The sequence below is a fragment of the Pristiophorus japonicus genome, chromosome 9, assembly GCF_044704955.1.
Source record: "Pristiophorus japonicus isolate sPriJap1 chromosome 9, sPriJap1.hap1, whole genome shotgun sequence".
Lineage (NCBI taxonomy): Eukaryota > Metazoa > Chordata > Chondrichthyes > Pristiophoridae > Pristiophorus > Pristiophorus japonicus.
Window position 1 is genome coordinate 109,450,974 of NC_091985.1, and position 20,245 is coordinate 109,471,218.

The 20,245-nt window shown below is 43.0% G+C and overlaps 1 protein-coding gene across 7 annotated transcripts in view; it reads left to right on the top strand.

Annotated features, from left to right (window-relative positions):
• The window catches only part of arid1b (AT-rich interactive domain 1B), a 646,010-nt gene that overhangs the window by 171,309 nt on the left and 454,456 nt on the right, over positions 1–20,245 (top strand). For 5 of the 7 annotated variants that reach the window (XM_070889678.1, XM_070889679.1, XM_070889680.1 and 2 more), the window contains exon 3: positions 15,442–15,585. In XM_070889678.1, coding sequence (XP_070745779.1) covers positions 15,442–15,585 — 144 coding nt within the window. The remainder of the gene's footprint in view (positions 1–15,441; positions 15,586–20,245) is intronic. The other 2 variants (XM_070889683.1, XM_070889682.1) reach the window with 1 other exon arrangement.

Consider the following 20,245-nt stretch of genomic DNA (forward strand, 5'->3'; position numbering starts at 1 on the left):
CATATCTGTATCATATTCTTGTAATACTTAGGGGGTTACAGGAGAACTAAATTTATCTTACAATATGCAGTGCAAATGCTGTTATTATTTGTAAAGTGACAATTGTATTAACTATTTTCTTTCATCCTACTTGGACTCTTATTCATATAAAAGCACTATTATAAATTACATTGATATGTACAGAAATTTGTTTCAAACAGACTTGTTTGGACGAACTGGATAGGTAAGTGCAGTTATCAGAAAGTCTAACAACAACAACTTGCATTTATAAGAACATAAGAAATAGGAGCAGGAGTAGGCCACCTAGCCCCTCGAGCCACCTCCGCCATTTAATAAAATCATGACTGGTCTGATCATGGACTCAGCTCTATTTCCCTGCCCGCTCCCCAAAACCCTTTATTTTCTTATCGCTCAAAAATCTGTCTAATCTCCGCCTTAAATATATTCAATGACCCAGCCTCTATGGTTCTCTGAGGCTGAGAATTCCATAGATTTACAACCCTCTGAAAGAAGAAATTCCACCTCCTCTCAGTTCTAAATGGGCGGCCCCATATTCTGAGACTATGGGCTAGAATTTTCATTCTGCCCGCCAGGTTACCGCCCAGTTACCGCTCGTTTTTGCCAGAAATGCAAATTACCACCCGTTTTAGTCCAGAATATTGGCAACGGTAATTTCGGCCTACGATTGGGCGGGAAGCGTGGCTGCACATCGTCCGCCCACGCTTCCCGCCCAAATAATGAAGAAAATTCCCCCGCAGCGCTAATTGCCCTAATTATGCCGTTTTTAGTGCCCACTATCGCTGAGGAATATGTACCACCCATTTTTTTAGGTACTTACCATGCCTTGTCCCAGTGTTAATGCCTCCAGTTAGTTTTTTCTGTGGGGGAGCGGAAAGGCTGTGTAAAGTTGCCAGCATGCTGGAATGTATTTTTTTTGTGATTTTCATTGATTTTGAGTGATTTTTGGAGTAGTTATTAAGGGATTTTGAATATATTGTGGATAATTATGTGGATATTTGAATATACTTGTGTGCTTTCAAAGAAATGGGGCCTGTCGTTTCACTGCCAATATTGCTGACCCGTACAATGATTGTTACTCCTCATTTTCCAGAAGTGAGTGAGACACAGTACAAAAATAGTTTAGTTGAATAATTTTTTTAAATAAAAGTTGTAATTTGAATTAAACTTTAACAATTTAATAAAATAAAATAAATAAAATAATAACCAATTGTTCTGAATGAAAATTTTACAAAACAAAACATTATCAACAACAACCAGCAGCAACAACAGTAAAAACAACACTCAAACCACCCCTGCACCCTCCCACGATTCTATCTGCGGCCACCTTTCCCAGCGCCTTTCCTCCCCAATCCCCCCCTGACCCCTGGCCCTGCCCACGTCGGGACCACACGTCGTGCAGCAGAGCACCTCGAGCATGACTGCTGAAAGGAGGGCGACAGTGGCAGCTCTGGAAATGTGTGGAGGCTCTGGAGAAGCTGGGGGTGCTAAGGGACCCATCTTCAAAGTCGGAAGTATTCCTCCTGACGATCAAGTGGTGTCACCATTGGTGGTATGGCACCTTGGGGAACAGTGCCATATCCCACGACTGCCGATTGCCACATAGCATTGGCATTGACGGTCTGTGTATTCTCCCTCACTGCCGCAATCAGCTCGCCATGTCCTCCGATTAATTCGACCAACTCCGTTGGGTGGGCCACATCGTCCACATATCCGTCACAAGACTCCCAAAGCAAGTGCTCGACTCGGAACTCCTACACGGCAGGCAATCCCCAGGTGGGCAGAGGCAACGTTTCAAGGACAAGCCTCTTTGATAAAGTGCAGCATTCCTACCGACACCTGGGAATCTCTGGCCAGAGACTGCTCTAAGTGGAGGAAGAGCATCTGGGAGGGCGCTGAGCACCTCGAGTCTCGTCGCCGAGGGCATGCAGAAAACAAGCACAGGCAGCGGAAGGAACGTGCGGCAAACCAGACTCCCCACCCACTCTTTCCTTTGACTGTCTGCCCCACCTGTGACAGAGACTGTAATTCCCGTATTGGACGGTACAGTCACCTGAGAACTCATTTTTAGAGTGGAAGCAAGTCTTCCTCGATGTCTATGTATGATGTCCTCCGATTGACTGGCTGTTAAAGCAGCAATGTTTGCGGACAACACAGCAATGGCAATGCCCTGGAGGAGCTCTCGACTCAAGTTGCTGCTCATCCGAGACAGTCCCACCATGTCCAGGTTTGCATAAGTCAATCCCTTCATCTCCGGAATCAACCGAGTGAACCTTCTCTGAACAACCTCCAATGCACGTATATCCCTCCTTAAATAAAGAGACCAAAACTACGCAGTACTCCAGATGTGGCCTCACCAATACCCTGTACAGTTGTAGCAGGACTTCTCTGCTTTTATACTCTATCCCCCTTGCAATAAAGACCAACATTCCATTTGCCTTCCTGATTACTTGCTATACCTGCATACTAACTTTGTGTGTTTCATGCACAAGGACCCCAAGGTCCCTCTGTATTGCAGCACTTTGCAATTTTTCTGCATTTAAATTATAATTTGCTTTTCTATTTTTTTTCTGCCAAAGTGGATAATCTCATCTTTTTCCACTTTATACTCCCATCTAATAATTTTTTTCCCCACTCACTTAACCTGTCTATATCCCTTTGCTGATTTTTTGTGTCGTCGTCACAATTTGCTTTGCCACCCATCTTTGTATCATCAGTAAACTTGGCTACATTACACTTGGTCCCTTCATCCGAGTCATTAATATAGATTGTATATAGTTGAGGACCCAGCACCGATCTCTGCAGCACCACACTAGTTACTGTTTGCTGACCGGAAAATGACCCATTTATCCCGAGACTCTGTTTTCTGTTAGTTAGCCAATCCTCAATCCATGCTAATATATTACCCCCAACCCCGTGAAGTTTTATCTTGCGCAGTAACCTTTTATGTGGCACCTCAGCGAATGCATTCTGGAAATCCAAATGCACCACATCCACTGGTTTCCCCCTTATCCATCCTGCTCGTTACATCCTCAAAGAACTCCAGCAAATTTGTCAAACAGGATTTCCCTTTCATAAAACCATGCTGACTCTGCCTGATTGAATCATGCTTTTCCAAATGTCCTGCTACTGCTTCCTTAATAATGGACTCCAATATTTTCCCAACAACAGATGTTAGGCTAACTGGACTACAGTTTTGTAATACAGATTGAGGGTGAGGAAGTTGTGTCAGAAACGAGCGTACTATGCTGAAACAAAGGCGACTACAGTGGGATGAGGGCAGAGTTGGCTAAAGTAGACTGGAAACATAGACTAAACGGTGGCACAATTGAGGAACAGTGGAGGACTTTTAAGGAGCTCTTTCACAGTGCGCAACAGAAATATATTCCAGTGAAAAAGAAGGGCGGTAAGAGAAGGGATAACCAGCCGTGGATAACCAAGGAAATAAAGGAGAGTATCAAATCAAAGACCAATGCGTATAAGGTGGCGAAGGTTAGTGGGAAACTGGAGGATTGGGAAAATTTTAAACAATAGCAAAGAATGACTAAAAAAGCAATAAAGAAAGGAAAGATAGATTACGAAGGTAAACTTGCGCAAAACATAAAAATAGATAGTAAAAGCTTTTACAGATATATAAAACGGAAAAGAGTGACTAAAGTAAATGTTGGTTCCTTAGAAGATGAGAAGGGGGATTTAATAATGGGAAATGTGGAAATGGCTGAGACCGTAAACAGTTATTTTGCTTCGGTCTTCACAGTGGAAGACACAAAAACCATGCCAAAAATTGCTGGTCACAGGAATGTGGGAAGGGAGGACCTTGAGACAATCACTATCACTAGGGGGGTAGTGCTGGACAGGCTAATGGGACTCAAGGTAGACAAGTCTCCTGGTCCTGATGAAATGCATCTCAGGGTATTAAAAGAGATGGCGGAAGTTATAGCAGATGCATTCGTTATAATCTACCAAAATTCTCTGGACTCTGGGGAGGTACCAGCGGATTGGAAAGCAGCTAATGTAACAACTCTGTTTAAAAAAAAAAGGGGGCAGGTAACTATAGGCCGGTTAGTTTAACATCTGTAGTGGGGAAAATGCTTGAAACTATCATTAAGGAAGAAATAGCGGGACATCTAGATAGGAATAGTGCAATCAAGCAGACGCAGCATGGATTCATGAAGGGGAAATCATGTTTAACTAATTTACTAGAATTCTTTGAGGATATAACGAGCATGGTGGATAGAGGTGTACCGATGGATGTGGTGTATTTAGATTTCCAAAAGGCATTCGATAAGGTGCCACACAAAAGGTTACTGCAGAAGATAGAGGTACGCGGAGTCAGAGGAAATGTATTAGCGTGGATAGAGAATTGGCTGGCTTACAGAAAGCAGAGAGTCGGGATTAATGGGTCCTTTTCGGGTTGGAAATCGGTTAGTGGTGTGCCACAGGGATCGGTGCTGGGACCACAACTGTTTACAATATACATAGATAACCTGGAAGAGGGGACAGAGTGTAGTGTAACAAAATTTGCAGATGACACTAAGATTAGTGGGAAAGCGGGTTGTGTAGAGGACACAGAGAGGCTGCAAAGAGATTTGGATAGGTTAAGTGAATGGGCGAAGGTTTGGCAGATGGAATACAATGTCGGAAAATGTGAGGTCATCCACCTTGGGGGAAAAAAACAGTAAAAGGGAATATTAATTGAATGGGGAGAAATTACAACATGCTGAGGTGCAGAGGGACCTGGGGGTCCTTGTGCATGAATCCCAAAAAGTTAGTTTGCAGGTGCAGCAGGTAATCAGGAAGGCGAATGGAATGTTGGCCTTCATTGCGAGAGGGATGGAGTACAAAAGCAGGGAGGTCCTGCTGCAACTGTATAGGGTATTGGTAAGGCCGCACCTGGAGTACTGCGTGCAGTTTTGGTCACCTTACTTAAGGAAGGATATACTAGCTTTGGAGGGGGTACAGAGACGATTCACTAGGTTGATTCCGGAGATGAGGGTGTTACCTTATGATGATAGATTGAGTAGACTGGGTCTTTACTCGTTGGAGTTCAGAAGGATGAGGGGTGATCTTATAGAAACATTTAAAATCATGAAAGGGATAGACAAGATAGAGGCAGAGAGGTTGTTTCCACTGGTAGGGGAGATTAGAACTAGCCTCAAAATACGGGGGAGCCAATTTAAAACCGAGTTGAGAAGGAATCATTTCTTCCAGAGGGTTGTGAATCTGTGGAATTCTCTGCCCAAGGAAGCAGTTGAGGCTAGCTCATTGAATGTATTCAAGTCACAGATAGATAGATTTTTAACCAATAAGGGAATTAAGGGTTACGGGGAGAGGGCGGGTAAGTGGAGCTGAGTCCACGGCCAGATCAGCCATGATCTTATTGAATGGCGGAGCAGGCTCGAGGAGCTAGATAGCCTACTCCTGTTCCTAATTCTTATGTTCTTATGTTTACTGCTTTTTGTCTGCCTCCTTTTTTAAACAGGGATGTTACATTTTCAGTTTTCCAATCCGCTGGGACTGACCCAGAATCCAGGGAATTTTGGTAGATTACAACCAATGCATTCACTATCTCTGCAGCCACTTCTTTTAAGACCCTAGGATGTAAGCCATCAGGTCCAGGGGACGTGTTCGCCTTTAGTTCCATTATTTTACCAAGTACTACTTCATTGGTGATAGTGATTGTATTAAGTTCCTCCCTCCCTGTAGCCCCTTGATTATCCCCTATTGGGATGTTTTTAGTGTCTTCTACCATGAAGACCAATACAAAATATTTGTTCAATGTCTCTGCCATTTCCCTGTTCTCCATTATTAATTCCCCAGTCTCATCCTCCAGGGGACCAACATTTACTTTAGTCACTCTTTTCCTTTTTATGCCCCTGTAGAAACTCTTACTATCTGTTTTTATATTTCATGCCAGTTTACTTTCACAATCTATCTTCCCTCTCTTTATCATTTTTTTTAGTCATTCTTTGCTGGCTTTTATAAGTTTTCCAATCCTCTGGCCTCCCACTAGTCTTGGCCACATTGTATGCCCCTTGTTTTCAACTTGATACCATTTCTTATTTCCTCAGTTAACCATGGATAGTTATCCTTTCTCTTACAGTCTTTCCTTCTCATTGGGATGTATTTTGGTTGCGAGTTGTGAAATATCTCCTTAAATATCTGCCGCTGCTCATCAACTGTCTCATACTTTAATCTATTTTCCCAGTCCACTTTAGCCACCTCTGCCCCTCCTACCTTTGTAGTCTCCTTTATTTAAGCTTAGGACCCTGGTTTGAGATCCAGCTTTCTCACCCTCCAACTGAATTTGAAATTCAACCATGTTATGGTCACTCATTCCTAGAGGATCCTTTACTAGATAATTTATTAATCCTGTCTCATTACACAGTACCAGATCTAAGGCATAAAAATTGGCCAGAAATAGCAGTGAACCCAGGGACTGGGAGAAATTTAGAACTCAGCAGAGGAGGACAAAGGGTTTGATTAGGGCAGGGAAAATAGAGTACGAGCGGAAGCTTGCAGGGAACATTAAGACGGACTGCAAAAGCTTCTATAGATATGTCAAGAGAAAAAGGTTAGTAAAGACAAACGTAGACCCCCTGCAGTCAGAATCCGGGGCAGTCATAACGGGGAACAAAGAAATGGCAGACCAATTGAACAAGTACTTTGGTTCGGTATTCACTAAGGAAGACACAAACAACCTTCCGGATATAAAATGGGTCAGAGGGTCCAGTAAGAAGGAGGAACTGAGGGAAATCCTTATTAGTTGGGAAATTGTGTTGGGGAAATTGATGGGATTGAAGGCCGATAAATCCCCAGGGCCTGATGGTCTGCATCCCAGAGTACTTAAGGAGGTGGCCTTGGCAATAGCGGATGCATTGACAGTTATTTTCCAACATTCCATAGACTCTGGATCAGTTCCTATGGAGTGGAGGGTAGCCAATGTAACCCCACTTTTTAAAAAAGGAGGGAGAGAGAAAACAGGGAATTATAGACCGGTCAGCCTGACCTCAGTAGTGGGTAAAATGATGGAATCAATTATTAAGGATGTCATAGCAGCACATTTGGAAAGAGGTGACATGATAGGTCCAAGTCAGCATGGATTTCTGAAAGGGGAATCATGCTTGACAAATCTTCTGGAATTTTTTGAGGATGTTTCCAGTAGAGTGGACAAGGGAGAACCAGTTGATGTGGTATATTTGGACTTTCAGAAGGCTTTCGACAAGGTCCCACACAAGAGATTAATGTGCAAAGTTAAAGCACATGGGATTGGGGGTAGTGTGGTGACGTGGATTGAGAACTGGTTGGCAGACAGGAAGCAAAGAGTAGGAGTAAATGGGTACTTTTCAGAATGGCAGGCAGTGACTAGTGGGGTACCGCAAGGTTCTGTGCTGGGGCCCCAGCTGTTTACATTGTACATTAATGATTTAGACGAGGGGATTAAATGTAGTATCTCCAAATTTGCGGATGACACTAAGTTGGGTGGCAGTGTGAGCTGCGAGGAGGATGCTATGAGGCTGCAGAGTGACTTGGATAGGTTAGGTGAGTGGGCAAATGCATGGCAGATGAAGTATAATGTGGATAAATGTGAGGATATCCACTTTGGTGGTAAAAACAGAGAGACAGACTATTATCTGAATGGTGACAGATTAGGAAAAAGGGAGGTGCAACGAGACCTGGGTGTCATGGTACTTCAGTCATTGAAGGTTGGCATGCAGGTACAGCAGGCGGTTAAGAAAGCAAATGGCATGTTGGCCTTCATAGAGAGGGGATTTGAGTACAGGGGCAGGGAGGTGTTACTACAATTGTACAGGGCCTTGGTGAGGCCACACCTGGAGTATTGTGTACAGCTTTGGTCTCCTAACTTGAGGAAGGACATTCTTGCTATTGAGGGAGTGCAGCGCAGGTTCACCAGACTGATTCCCAGGATGACGGGACTGACATATCAAGAAAGACTGGATCAACTGGGCTTGTAGTCACTGGAGTTCAGAAGAATGAGAGGGGATCTCATAGAAACGTTTAATATTCTGACGAGTTTAGACAGGTTAGATGCAGAAAGAATGTTCCCAATGTTGGGGAAGTCCAGAACCAGGGGTCACAGGCTAAAGATAAGGGGTAAGCCATTTAGGACCGAGATGAGGAGAAACTTCTTCACCCAGAGAGTGGTGAACCTGTGGAATTCTCTACCACAGGAAGTTGTTGAGGCCAATTCACTAAATATATTCAAAAAGGAGTTCGATGTAGTCCTTACTACTAGGGGGATCAAGGGGTATGGTGAGAAAACAGGAATGGGGTACTGAAGTTGCATGTTCAGCCATGAACTCATTGAATGGCGGTGCAGGCTCGAAGGGCCCGAATGGCCTACTCCTGCAGCTATTTTCTATGTTTTTATGTTTCTAAGATAGCCTGCTCCCTGGTTGGCTCCGCAACATACTGTTCAAGGAAACTATCCCGGATACACTCTATGAACTCTTCCTCAAGGCTACCCTGGCCAATTTGGTTTGTCCAATCAATATGAAGGTTAAAATCATCCATGATTATTGCTGTTCCTTTTTTACAAGCCTCCATTATTTGTTGATTTATATTTCGTCCAACAGTGTAGCTACTGTTAGGGGGACTATAGACTACAGCCACCAGCAACTTTTTCCCCTTATTATTCCTGATCTCCACCCAACTGATTCAAGATCTTGATCTTCTGAGCCAGTATAGCACCTTTAACGTAGTAAGATGCTTCCCAGGAGCATTATCCAACAAACTTTGACACCGAGCTACATAAAGAGATATTAGGACAAGTTAAAGAGTCAGGTTTTAACGTGCATCTTAAAGGAGGAGGATAGAGTGGTAGAGGTGTTTAACGAAGGAATTCCAGAGGGCCGAGACAGCTAGAAGTAAGGCTGCCAATGGTGGGGCGATTAAAATCGTGGCTGCGCAAGAAGCCAGTATTGGAGGAGCGCAGAGATCTTGGAGGATTGTCGAGCTGTAGGAGGTTAGAGAGATGGGGAGGGGCAAAGCCAGGGAGGGATTTTAAAGACGAGGATGAGAATTTTAAAATTGAGGCATTGCTGGATCTGTAGCCAATGTATGCCAGTGAGCACAGGGGTGATGGGTGAATAGGAGTGGGTGTGAGTTAGGATATGGGTGGCAAAGTTTTGGATGAGCTCAAGTGTAAGGAGAGTGCAAGGTGCGAGGCTAGCCAAGAGAGCATTGAAATAATTGAGTCTAGAGGTAACAAAGACATGGGTGAAAGTTTAAGCAGCAGATGAGGTGAGGCAAGGGGCAGAGACAAATGATGTTACCGAGGTTGAACTATGTAGTCTTGGTGATGGAGAAGATATGGGGTCGGAAGCTCACCTCAGAGTCAAATCGGATGCTAAGGCTGTGAACAGTTTGGTTCAGCCTGAGACAGCAGCCAGGGAGATGGAGTTGAGGGCTAGGGAACAGAGTTTTTGTCAGGGACTGAAGGCAATGGCTTTGGTCTTCCCATTATTTAATTGGAGAAATGTTTGCTCCGCCTATGCTGAATATTGGACAAACAGCGTGACAAATTAGAGGCAGTGGAGGGAGTGGTGAGGTAAAACTGGATGTCATCAGCATACACGTGGAACATGGCATGTTTTTGGATGATGTCGCTGAGGGGCAGCATGTAGAGAGAAATAGGAAGTGTCCAAAGATAGATCGTTGGTGAACACCAGAGGTAACGGTATGGGAACAGGAAGAGTAGCTATTGTAGTGGTGATTTTCTGGCTATGACTGAATAGATAGGAATGGAACCAGGCAAGGGCAGTCCCTGGACATGTGTTCACCCATCATTCACTCATTAAAAATGTCCAATTTTTAACTTAATTTAGCATTAGGTGAAGAGTGTAAAACGTATAAAACTAAAAACTCTGATCTGTGTGACATAAAAATCTCGGCTTTGACAAAATGGTGAAGTGTGAGAAATGTTCCTATGGTAATCTGCGTATATATTTTATTTCCTCCCCTCTCATCCTCTCCTGAAGACGTAAAGTTCTAGGTGCAGTACAGTTCGCTGGATGATCCTCCCAAGAGCCCATCATTCATCTGTGAACTTTGGCAGTAAGTGGGCTTGGGGAATCACCACTGAGCCCAATCCTGTCCTCATTCAGATTGCACCCATTCACTTCTAGCATGGGTTGCTCGATACCAATCAGAAGTGAGAACTCTGACAGATTAGTCTCAACACCTGGATGCTGAGGCCCAATGGTAATGCCCTACCACCTCCCTGGCTGGGAACTAACTTAGCACATACCTGGAACCTGGAACCTTTCTTGACTGCATGGCTGAGCTACTCATTAGATAAACTTACTCGGCTATCTTTTTCTTAAAGAAAAATTGAGCAGTTGGTTGTGCTCTTGCACTTCTGCATCTTTTCTAACTAATGTATTCTGCACTTGGTTGCAATTAGCTGTGGGGAGTTACAGGAGAAACATGTCAGAGTTACAAGAAAGCTTGCATGTAGTGAAATTTAGAATATACCTTTTAGAAATTTAGTTACTGGATGAATCAGATTAAAATTGCTGTACTTAATTATTATCCAAGTTATACTGACTAAAGACATGATTTGCTGGAAAGTGACTGACTTTTTTGTGCTATTACAAGTCACTTGGTCTTTTAATCTTTTGAGAGTTAAGTTTGAGCATCAAAATATTAGATTGCCTTACCCGACTGATTTATTATGTGAGCGGAGATTGTCAGCTGGTATGTTCACAAGTGCTTTACTGACTTGACCCTCAATAGATTGTCCTTTCTCTATGCTTGTTAGCAACCTCATCGAAAATAAGTATTATTTGCCATTGCTTTGAGTCATTGAATGTAAACTAACTTCTTTCTGTTGATGCTAGTTTTGATAGTTGCTCTTGCATGCATTACATAGAAATGGGAAAACGGCTGTGTATATTAGTCTGTATTCATGGGAGAACACTGAGAGGATGCTGCACAAACCTACTCTCTGTGCTGAAATTTAAGTTTCCTGCAGTTGGTGTCTACCTGAATGACGAGAATTGATGATAAATCAGAATAATAGCTGCTTTTTCTTCTGTATTCTGTCACTTCTCGTCACCTGAATAAATTCTTTATACCACTGACTGTTGGAGAATATGGAAAATGGCAGAAAGTCTTATTGAATAAGTACATTAAATCCTCCTGTAAGATGAAATGAAAATTTATCTAGGTAGGGATACGGAACTGCTATTGCTGTGGTGACTGTCATGCCACTTAATTCTAGACGTTAGTTATTTTTACCTGTCTTGCCATCTCTCTTTCATAAGTATGCCTGTATACAACAACAACAACTTTTATTTATATAGCGCCTTGTAACGTAGTAAAACGTCCCAAGGTGCTTCACAGCAGCAAATCTAAGACAAAACAGATAAATTTGACACTGAGCCACATAAGAAGAAATTACAGCAGCTTGGTCAAAGAGGTAGGTTTTAAGGAGCGTTTTAAAGGAGGATAGAGAGCTCGAGGGAGGGAGTTCCAGAGCTTAGGGCCCAAGCAGCTGAAGGCACAGCCACCGATGGTTGAGCAGTTATAATCGGGGATGCTCAAGAGGGCAGAATTTGAGGAGTGCAAACATCTCGTGGTAAGAAAGGTAGGGAACTGAAGTATAAACTATTGATGTATATTATAAATTGCTAACAGTGAAATTAAGTTTTTAATTCAGCGTTTTGCTGATGTTCCTGTAGTTTGTTATCTGAACCCAACAATTAAATTTAAGTGCCAGCTATTTGTTATCTTGTATTTCCTACATGCATCCAATTGCAATGAAAACGTAAATAGAATATAAGCTGGGACTTCTAAATATGCAAAGCACAGAATAGCAAAGAAGTGAATTGCACCAGCTACGTAAGAAAAGATGCATATTCGTATGAGTAATATATCAACTCTAAATGCTGAAGTCAATGCCTTCACTTAAAGGGGGACTACAAGAAGTGTTCTGTTCAGTGACCAGAAATTGTTAATAAAAACCACTTGTTGATGGGACATGTGGCTCTCTAATTGGAGATATTGTATAGCAGTTAAACACTGTGTTCTCAATGCCAGACAGTGGTATAATTCTGTCTCTCGTGTGCAAATTAGATTTTCAACAACCAATCAAGATTCACTTGAGGAAAAAAAAAGTGATTTCTTGCTGAAATTTCAGAATGTCTTTGTATTCTGTTTCTAATGACTTTTTTTTCTTTTTGCAAATTTGACTGCATTTTTGAAGTATTTTATCTCCAAACTTCCGTTATTACAGGTTGAACCTCTTATCCGGGACTCCCTTATCCGGCACCACCCCTTGTCTGGCACCATTCCCGGGTGGCGCATGCGCAGAACGTGGCCAGTCAAATTCCTTCCTTACCCGTCTCAACATACATTTAAAAAAAAATTCGGACAGGGTACTTACCAATATAATCTTGCTCCTCAATGTCGGGGTTATTGGCTGCCTCCTTCTTGTCGCCCTGCTGGAACTCCTGCAGCCACAGTCCTCTGCCGGCTGCTCCTCCCCACAGCGCTCCCTCCGAGGGGTTGGGCCGGTGGGCCGTGTCCTTGGGCTGGCTGCTCCTCCGCTCAGCGCTCCCTCCGGGGAGATCGGACACGGTTGGGCCGCGCCGACTCTGGGCCTGCTCGGGCTGCGGATCCCCACACCCACCTCTCCAACCTTAGGCGAACCCCTCCTCCCCGACCTTGGGCGACCTCCTCCTCCTCTCTGACCTCTGGCCACCTTCCCCCCCCCCCAGGCCCGATGACCTCCCCTCATTCGGCGCAGGCCTGGTCCCGAGGATGCTGGTTAAGGGAGGTTCAATCTCTATAACTGTTTTGACTGCTGAGAGGCAATACAAACTAAAGGGGGTGCAGGAACAGAGAGACCTGGGGATATATGTACACAAATCATTGAAGGTGGCAGGGCAGTTGAGAAAGCGGTTAAAGAAAGCATGGGATCCTGTACTCTATGCTTCAGAAATAGAAGCATAGAGTACAAAAGCAAAGAAGTTATGATGAACCTTTATAAAACACTGGTTCAGCCTCACCTGGAGTATTGTGTCCAATTCTGGTCATAGCACTTTAGGAAGAATGTGAAGGCCTTAGAAGAGGGCACAGGAAAGATTTACAAGAATGTTTCCAGGGATGAGGGACTTCAGTTACGCTGATAGACTGGAAAGCTGGAGTTTGTAGGTTGAGAGGAGATTTGATAGAGGTGTTCAAAATCACAAGGGGTCTAGACAGAGTAGATAGAGCGAAACTGTTCCCATTGGCGGGTGGGTTGAGAGCCAGAGGAAACAGATCTAAGATGATTGGTAGAAGAACCAAAGGCAACATGAGGAAAAACTTTGTTGTTATGCACTGCCTGAAAAGGTGGTGGAGGCAGATGCAATCGTGCTTTCAAAAGGGAATTGGATAAGTACCTGAAGGAAAAACATTTGCAGGGTTACAGAGAAAGGGAGGGGAAGGGGGAGTGGGACTGGCTGAAGTGCTCTTGCAGAGAGCCGGCATGGGCTTGACTGACCGAATGGCCTCCTTGTGTGATGTGTAACTATTCTATGATTCTATGTTATTGTGATATTGATCTTGACCTAGAAATAGAATTTTAAATTTACTAAAAGTAAATTCTTCCTGTCCTATTTTTCTTCCTCAATTTCCTTTACCTCAGTCTGTGTCTATTTTTATTAGCCCAGTGGTGAATTCATGCCACAATTTGCTGGAAAAATAATTAGAATGCGCCGCAGCAAGCATATAGTGGTGGATCGGGAGTGGCGCAGTCACTGTCTGATACACATCCAAGGTACCGGGATCCAACACTGAATAGAACAACAGGTTATTGAACAGGGAAATGATTCTGAGCAATGGCTTCAATCTGATAACGGATGGGTTTCAGTGTGTATGGGCAGAGTATCCAAGTCATGTTTAATTTGAGTATAAATATATATATCGCTGTTAAGAAAGAACCCGTTTGTACAGGGTTGTCTGATGAACTGCATGCAATCCCTAGTCATATTTCATTGTATGAATCCATGCTTAGTGTACAAGCTTAGTAAATGGTAATATAAAAATATCAGTCGGGGGAAAATCAGAACATCCCTGGCTGTCAAAACGCTTATTTTATTACTTAATTGTGGTTTAGGATTTCAATTAAGTTCCTGGAACAAGTTGGTACCCTCGGGCAACCTGCTGAGCGATTGCATGCTTTACTAATTCTGAGCCCTCCAGTGCCAACCTGTAATGGTCTAAATGGCTGTGGCATTAATTCAGCAAACTCGATCTCGCCATTGATTTTAATGGACGTGGAACTTTCATAATTAGCTGTTTAACCTTTTCGGCGCGTGTCCCTGTGGAGCAGCACAAAAGTCCTAGCAAGTTCTGATGTGGCATACGTAAAGGCATAACTCACTCGCGCCATAATTTCCTGGAATTTCTGCACTATAATAATTGCATTTGCCGTAGATGGTGCAAGTTTTCAGTAAATTCAGGCCCATTATTTTAACTTTAGTTGTTGCCATCCTCTCACCTTTCAAGTTTAAAATAATTTCCTTGTTTCTTCTGCCTCCCTGCTCTCAATATATTTTGGAGATGGGTACAAGTTTTTGTTTTATGAATAACAGCAGTTTGACTTAAAAGACTCTGCAAATGCAATCCAGCCAATTGAATGGCAAAGAATGTAAAATTTGATAGCGTGACCAGGTCAGCTGTTGACGTGCAAAAATGACGAAGCAGGAATGGACTCTGCCTGACAAATCAGAGGAATTTGTCAAGTAACAAAACTTGACTTTTTGATCCCTTTCAAAACACTCGGGTATAGCTCATTCAAATTGTTCTGTAAACATTAAAAATTTGTGAATGCTTTTTGCACCTTGATAAATTCCATGCTGTAGGAACAAAACTAGGAGGTCTGAGCAGTTTCACACCTGCCAAAGATATCTTGACAGGTTTCGTGCAATTCATCCTGTTGAGAGGAAATGTATTGCCTTATTTCTACCAGACATATCAAAAGATATCTTGGGATGATTCTTTCCTGCTCTGTTCATTTCTAGTGAAGATTTCTATAATGCACTCCAGAAACCGGCATTTTCTGATGGAGAACACTATGATACTGAAAAATACTCTTATTGAGTAAGGTTGGTATGATATTGTTGGTTTGTGGATTCTGTGCTTTCTGACAAAGGTTAAATAAATGCTGGTGAGTCTCGTGACATCTGGCAATCCAATATTGTATGACTTTAGGGACACACATAGTTCACATAATATACCTGGCAAAAATGTTATTTACAATCTTAATGAAAATTATAGCTAAAAGGTTTTAAACCCTTGAAAATTGAAATTCCAGTTGTTTATATGAAGGTTAAAGTGATGCATATGCGAGCTGTATGCTTGGTACTTTCATTCAGCTGTCTCATGGAAATCTCTCTCTCGACTTTCCTTCAGCAGATGCCCCCTCAGTATAGTCAGCAGGTCATGAGTGGCTACTGCCAACAGGGCCAGCAACCTTACTACAACCAGCAGCAGCAGCAGCAACAGCAGCAGCCTTCGTACATGCAACAGGCACAGCAGAGGTACCAACCCCAACAGGTAAGCGTATCTGCTTACTGGAAGCCATCAGGGTTCCAGAGAATCCCAATGGACTGGCAGACACACATTAACAGAAGAAAAAAATAAATGAGTGAATTGTTTACCTTGCACTGAATACTTCCAACATTGATACCTAGATTCAACCTTGGACTAACTTCGCTAATGTGAAGTTGTGGTTAAATGTTTTTGTTACGGAAAAGTCAGTTTATTGGCTTATTGATATTTCTACTTTTGAAATCTTTTAAAGCGGTTACTTCTCCTGACTCCCAGTTATCTGTGACATTCTGATAGGGATGATTGCTTTGGTCAGTGCATGCAGTGAGATCATAACTACATTGAACAACACCAGCGACTAGAGCGAATCTTCCCCTCATTTAATTATTTACTTGGATTAAAAAAAAGTAGCAACTAACATTTCAGTTTTAGAAATTAAATGATTGCAGCTGAAATGGTTAGCTTTGAGTTTTAGTCTTCATAAGGCATAATGAGAATGTGTGACACCTGAAAAGCTAGGTATTAAAAGTTACTGTTGAGTGTTTTTACTGTTAATAATACTTGTGAAAATTCAAGAATTATTTCTGCCTTTGAAAGAAAATGGAAGATTTTTGTTTTCATTTTGTTTGTCCTTTGTCGTGTGCTTCATGCTGTTTCCAAAATGTATCTCCCAAATCCTAATTTAAGATTTCCCACAGTTAGAAATACATTTATTTTGTTTTTGTGACATTCTGATTACCACAACACAACATAGAGTAGAACATCTTAAATTATAAACACCACCATGAGGAGTAAAGTGAGCCTTTTATCGATTTTATTGAAAGGATGTATGCTGATTCCAAATGGTAGTAACCTGCCCTCGAAATTCCAAGAATTAAAATGATGCATTAATGGATTTTCATCAGGAAACTCTAATGTCACTTGGGCTTGTTAGGCTGTATTGGACTGCTGTATGAGAACGACGAGATTGTTTTAGTACATTTTGCACAATCATATTAAATATATCTTAACTGTTCATAAAACTAGTTAACATTCCTTGAAGAAGGTCACAATACTTGATTTAACGGCCTATAATTGAACATTTTTAAACACTTCCATCTATTAACACTTCCAGTGCAACAGGAGACAATTAGAAGGAGAAATGTAATCATTACCCTGGAAATCTGAGAGCCAGAATTAGCCATAACACCTGAATTGTATGTTGCTTTTTGTAATTCCTGCTATGGAATATTTAGAGTCTCCCAGGACAGACGGGTGAGGCCTTAACTTAACATCTTAACTGATAGTCAGTGTCTCCAGGAATAATGTGCCTGTAATATAGTAGTAAGATATCACTAGTTCAAGTTTTTGAACATAAAATATTCTGATCCAGTATTGGAAAGCAGGGCCAGCTAACACAAGAATATATAAATAATTAACATTCCCACCAACAGTGAGTCAGCTGACAGAGGTCTATTTTATTAGTTTGTCCATAAATCTCCCATGGTGTTGCTCATGGATTTGTATGGGCTTTACATCTGCCCCACTGGTTCTTGTGGCAGATGCTGAACTTGGTGTGAGAGAGCATAATGCTGGGTCCAAGGTGGTATTGTGGAGCCTGTGCTTTTGTTTTGAGTAGGAGGCTTGGCTTTAGTCAGGCAGGAAATGTCATGCCGTCAGTCTCTCCTTTTTTGCAAAATCTGATTAGTGAATCAGAAAATTTAGAAAGGAGGAAGGTATTTCTGGCAAATAATCTTTTGGTTGTTTTGTGGAACATGATTGAAGCAACCATCAGAAAGTGGAAATTCTCATGCACTTCCTAAAAATTAATTCTCGGGATATGGGTGTTACTGGCAAGGCCAACATTTATTGCCCATCCCTAGTTGCCCTCAAAGAAGGTGGTGATGAGCCTCCTTGTGTAGTGAAGGGACTCCCGCAGTGCTGTTAGATGGAGGGTTCCAGGATTTTGATCCAACGACGATGAAGGAATGAAGATATACGTTCAAGTCGAAATGGTGTGCGACTTGGAGGGGAACTTGGAGTTGATGGAGTTCCCATATACCTGTTGCCCTTTTATTCTATGTGGTGGAGTTTGTGGGTATGGGAGGTGCTGTCGAAGAAGCAGTTCCCATTGCGAGTGGAAAACTGAGAGCAAGAATTAAGGGTAGGTACTGGCAAAAGATGGGAAGTGGTGATCCACATGGATGGTTGCCAGGAACACTTTTGTTCACCATTTGCATAAATTATTTGGACTCTGGAATTGGAAGTACTATATCAAGATTTGAAGATAATACCATATTGGGAAGTATAGTTAACAATGAAGAAGACTGCGTCAAAATAAGTGTGAGGTGCTGCATTTTGGTAAGAAGAATAAGGCCCCAAAATTGCCTTTCGCCCCAATTGGGGGCAGTAACCTTCCGGAGCCCGGACTTAATGTGCCCGGCCCGGATGCCCTGCCCCCAATGCGGAATTGGGCCATGCACCCCTCAAAGGCACCCCTCCTTTGAGGGGCACTCCCGGGGCGGCAGCATAACACTGAGTCTAGCGGCATGCAGAGCAAGCCAACGCTATGCAGATGTTCCCGTAGCACTGACTCACTACAACGCCCCTCCCCTTCATTAAAGGACAAGGCCGCTGCACACTCTGCCACTGGGCCACCAGGGAGGCAATTGACCGGGCCAGCAGCCCGGCACCCAAAACGGAGTGCCGGGCTGGACGATGGCGGCCTGGTCGACGCAATGATCGCCATTGTTGGGCCAACACAAGAGTCGGTCGACCAATAAAGATGGCAGTCCGGGGCGTTAAAGGCCTCCCCTTTAATGGGCGCCCCAGCGGCGGATCCACCCGTGCCAGCCCCGCAGGGCACAAAGGGGTCAGCTTGGGATGGTGAGGGGTCGGCACTCACGACGTTAACATAATCGTCAGTTGCGCGCTGGCTTAGGGCACTAATCGCGAGTGCGCGCTGTCGGGACAGGGCCCCCAAACCTCTAGGCCAATTTCCTGGGAGGCGCTAGCCCCCCCCTCGTCCAGGTGAAAATGCCATTGCACCCTATTAGCGCCCCCCAGAGGTACTAACAGGGCTATAAAAAGGGGCAATTTCATCCCCTAAGAGTCTAAATCAAGTAGAGAAGCAAAGGGATTCAGGGGCACAAATACACAAATCACTAAAAGTAGCGATACAGATTAATGAGGCCATTTTTTTTAAAGCAGACAGAGCACTGGGGTTCATTTCTAGAGGGATAGAATTGAAAAGTAGAGAAGTTATGTTAAACTTATATAGAGAAGTTCTATGCACAGTTCTGGTCTCCATATTATAAAAAGGATATAGAGGCACTGGCAAAGATGCAAAAAAGATTCACAAGGATGATCCCAGAAGAGTGAGGTCATACCTATCAGGAAAGTTTAAACAGGCTGGGACTCTTTTCTCTATATAGCGCCTTTCACGACCACCAGACGTCTCAAAGCACTTTACAGCCAAAGGCTGTGAGGCATGAATTGTTAGAGGTCTATAAGATTATGAAAGGGTTTGATAGGGTAAAGAAGGTGTTTCCACTTGTGCAGGAGACCAAATAGGGGCCATAAATATAAGATATACTAATATATCTAATAAGGAATTTAGGAGAAACTCCTTTACCAGAGAGTGGTTAGAATGATTCCAAAAGTGAGAGGTTATACCTATCAGGAAAGATTGAACAGGCTGGAAATTTTTTCTCTATCTATAGCACCTTTCACAACCACTGGACGTCTTAAAGAACTTGCTACCACAAGGAATACTTGAAGCGAATAACATAGATACATTTAAGGGGAAGCAAGATAAGTACAGGAGGAAGAAAGAAATGAAAGGTTATGCTGATAGGGTTAGATGAAGAGGGGTGGGAGGACGTTCGTGCGGAACATAAACACCGACATGGGCCAGTTGGGCGGAATGGCCGATATCTGTGCTTGTATGTTCTATCATGTAAGTAGGGACCTCAGGATGAGGCCGGGAAAGATCGTGCACTCGGCACTTCTCTTTGAAGATGGTTGCAAATGCTTTAGCCTTGTCTTTTGCACTCGCATGCTGGGTTCTGCCATTATTGAGGATGGAGATGTTTATGAAGCTGCCTCCTCCTGTTAGTTGCTTAAATGTCCAACAGTATTTGTGACTGGATGTGGCAGGGATGCAGAGCTTTGACCTGATCTGTTGGTTGTGGGATCGCTTAGCTCCATCTGTAGCATACTGCCTCCGCTGTTCGCATGCACTACAGACACTTAACCAGTCATAAAGAATACACACACTAAAGACACATTGTAAAGATATATAATCTAACCGTTTACATCCCCCCCAATATTTTGCTTTCTTCTCCCCTTCCTTCCTTAAGTCACTGAATCATGCTGATCAGAATGTGTGTACTTGACAGGATGACACTCAGCGTTAAACTAAATGAGCACCTTGGTTGCATCTTATTGATGAATGACATTCCCTCAACCACAGTTAGAAATGCAGCAAATTGTCTTCATACTAAAAGAGATAATTCACCAATCACATATGAGTACTGTACCTTCTACTCCATTCAGGGGCCAATTAATCAGAAACCAAGTAAAATTTGTTGGGTTAATATTGTGTGTGTGATTAAGTCTTCTGAGCAGTTCTGGTCAGTATCTCCTCTTTCTTCCCTAATCTGTTTTATGGATGATTTCATGGGTG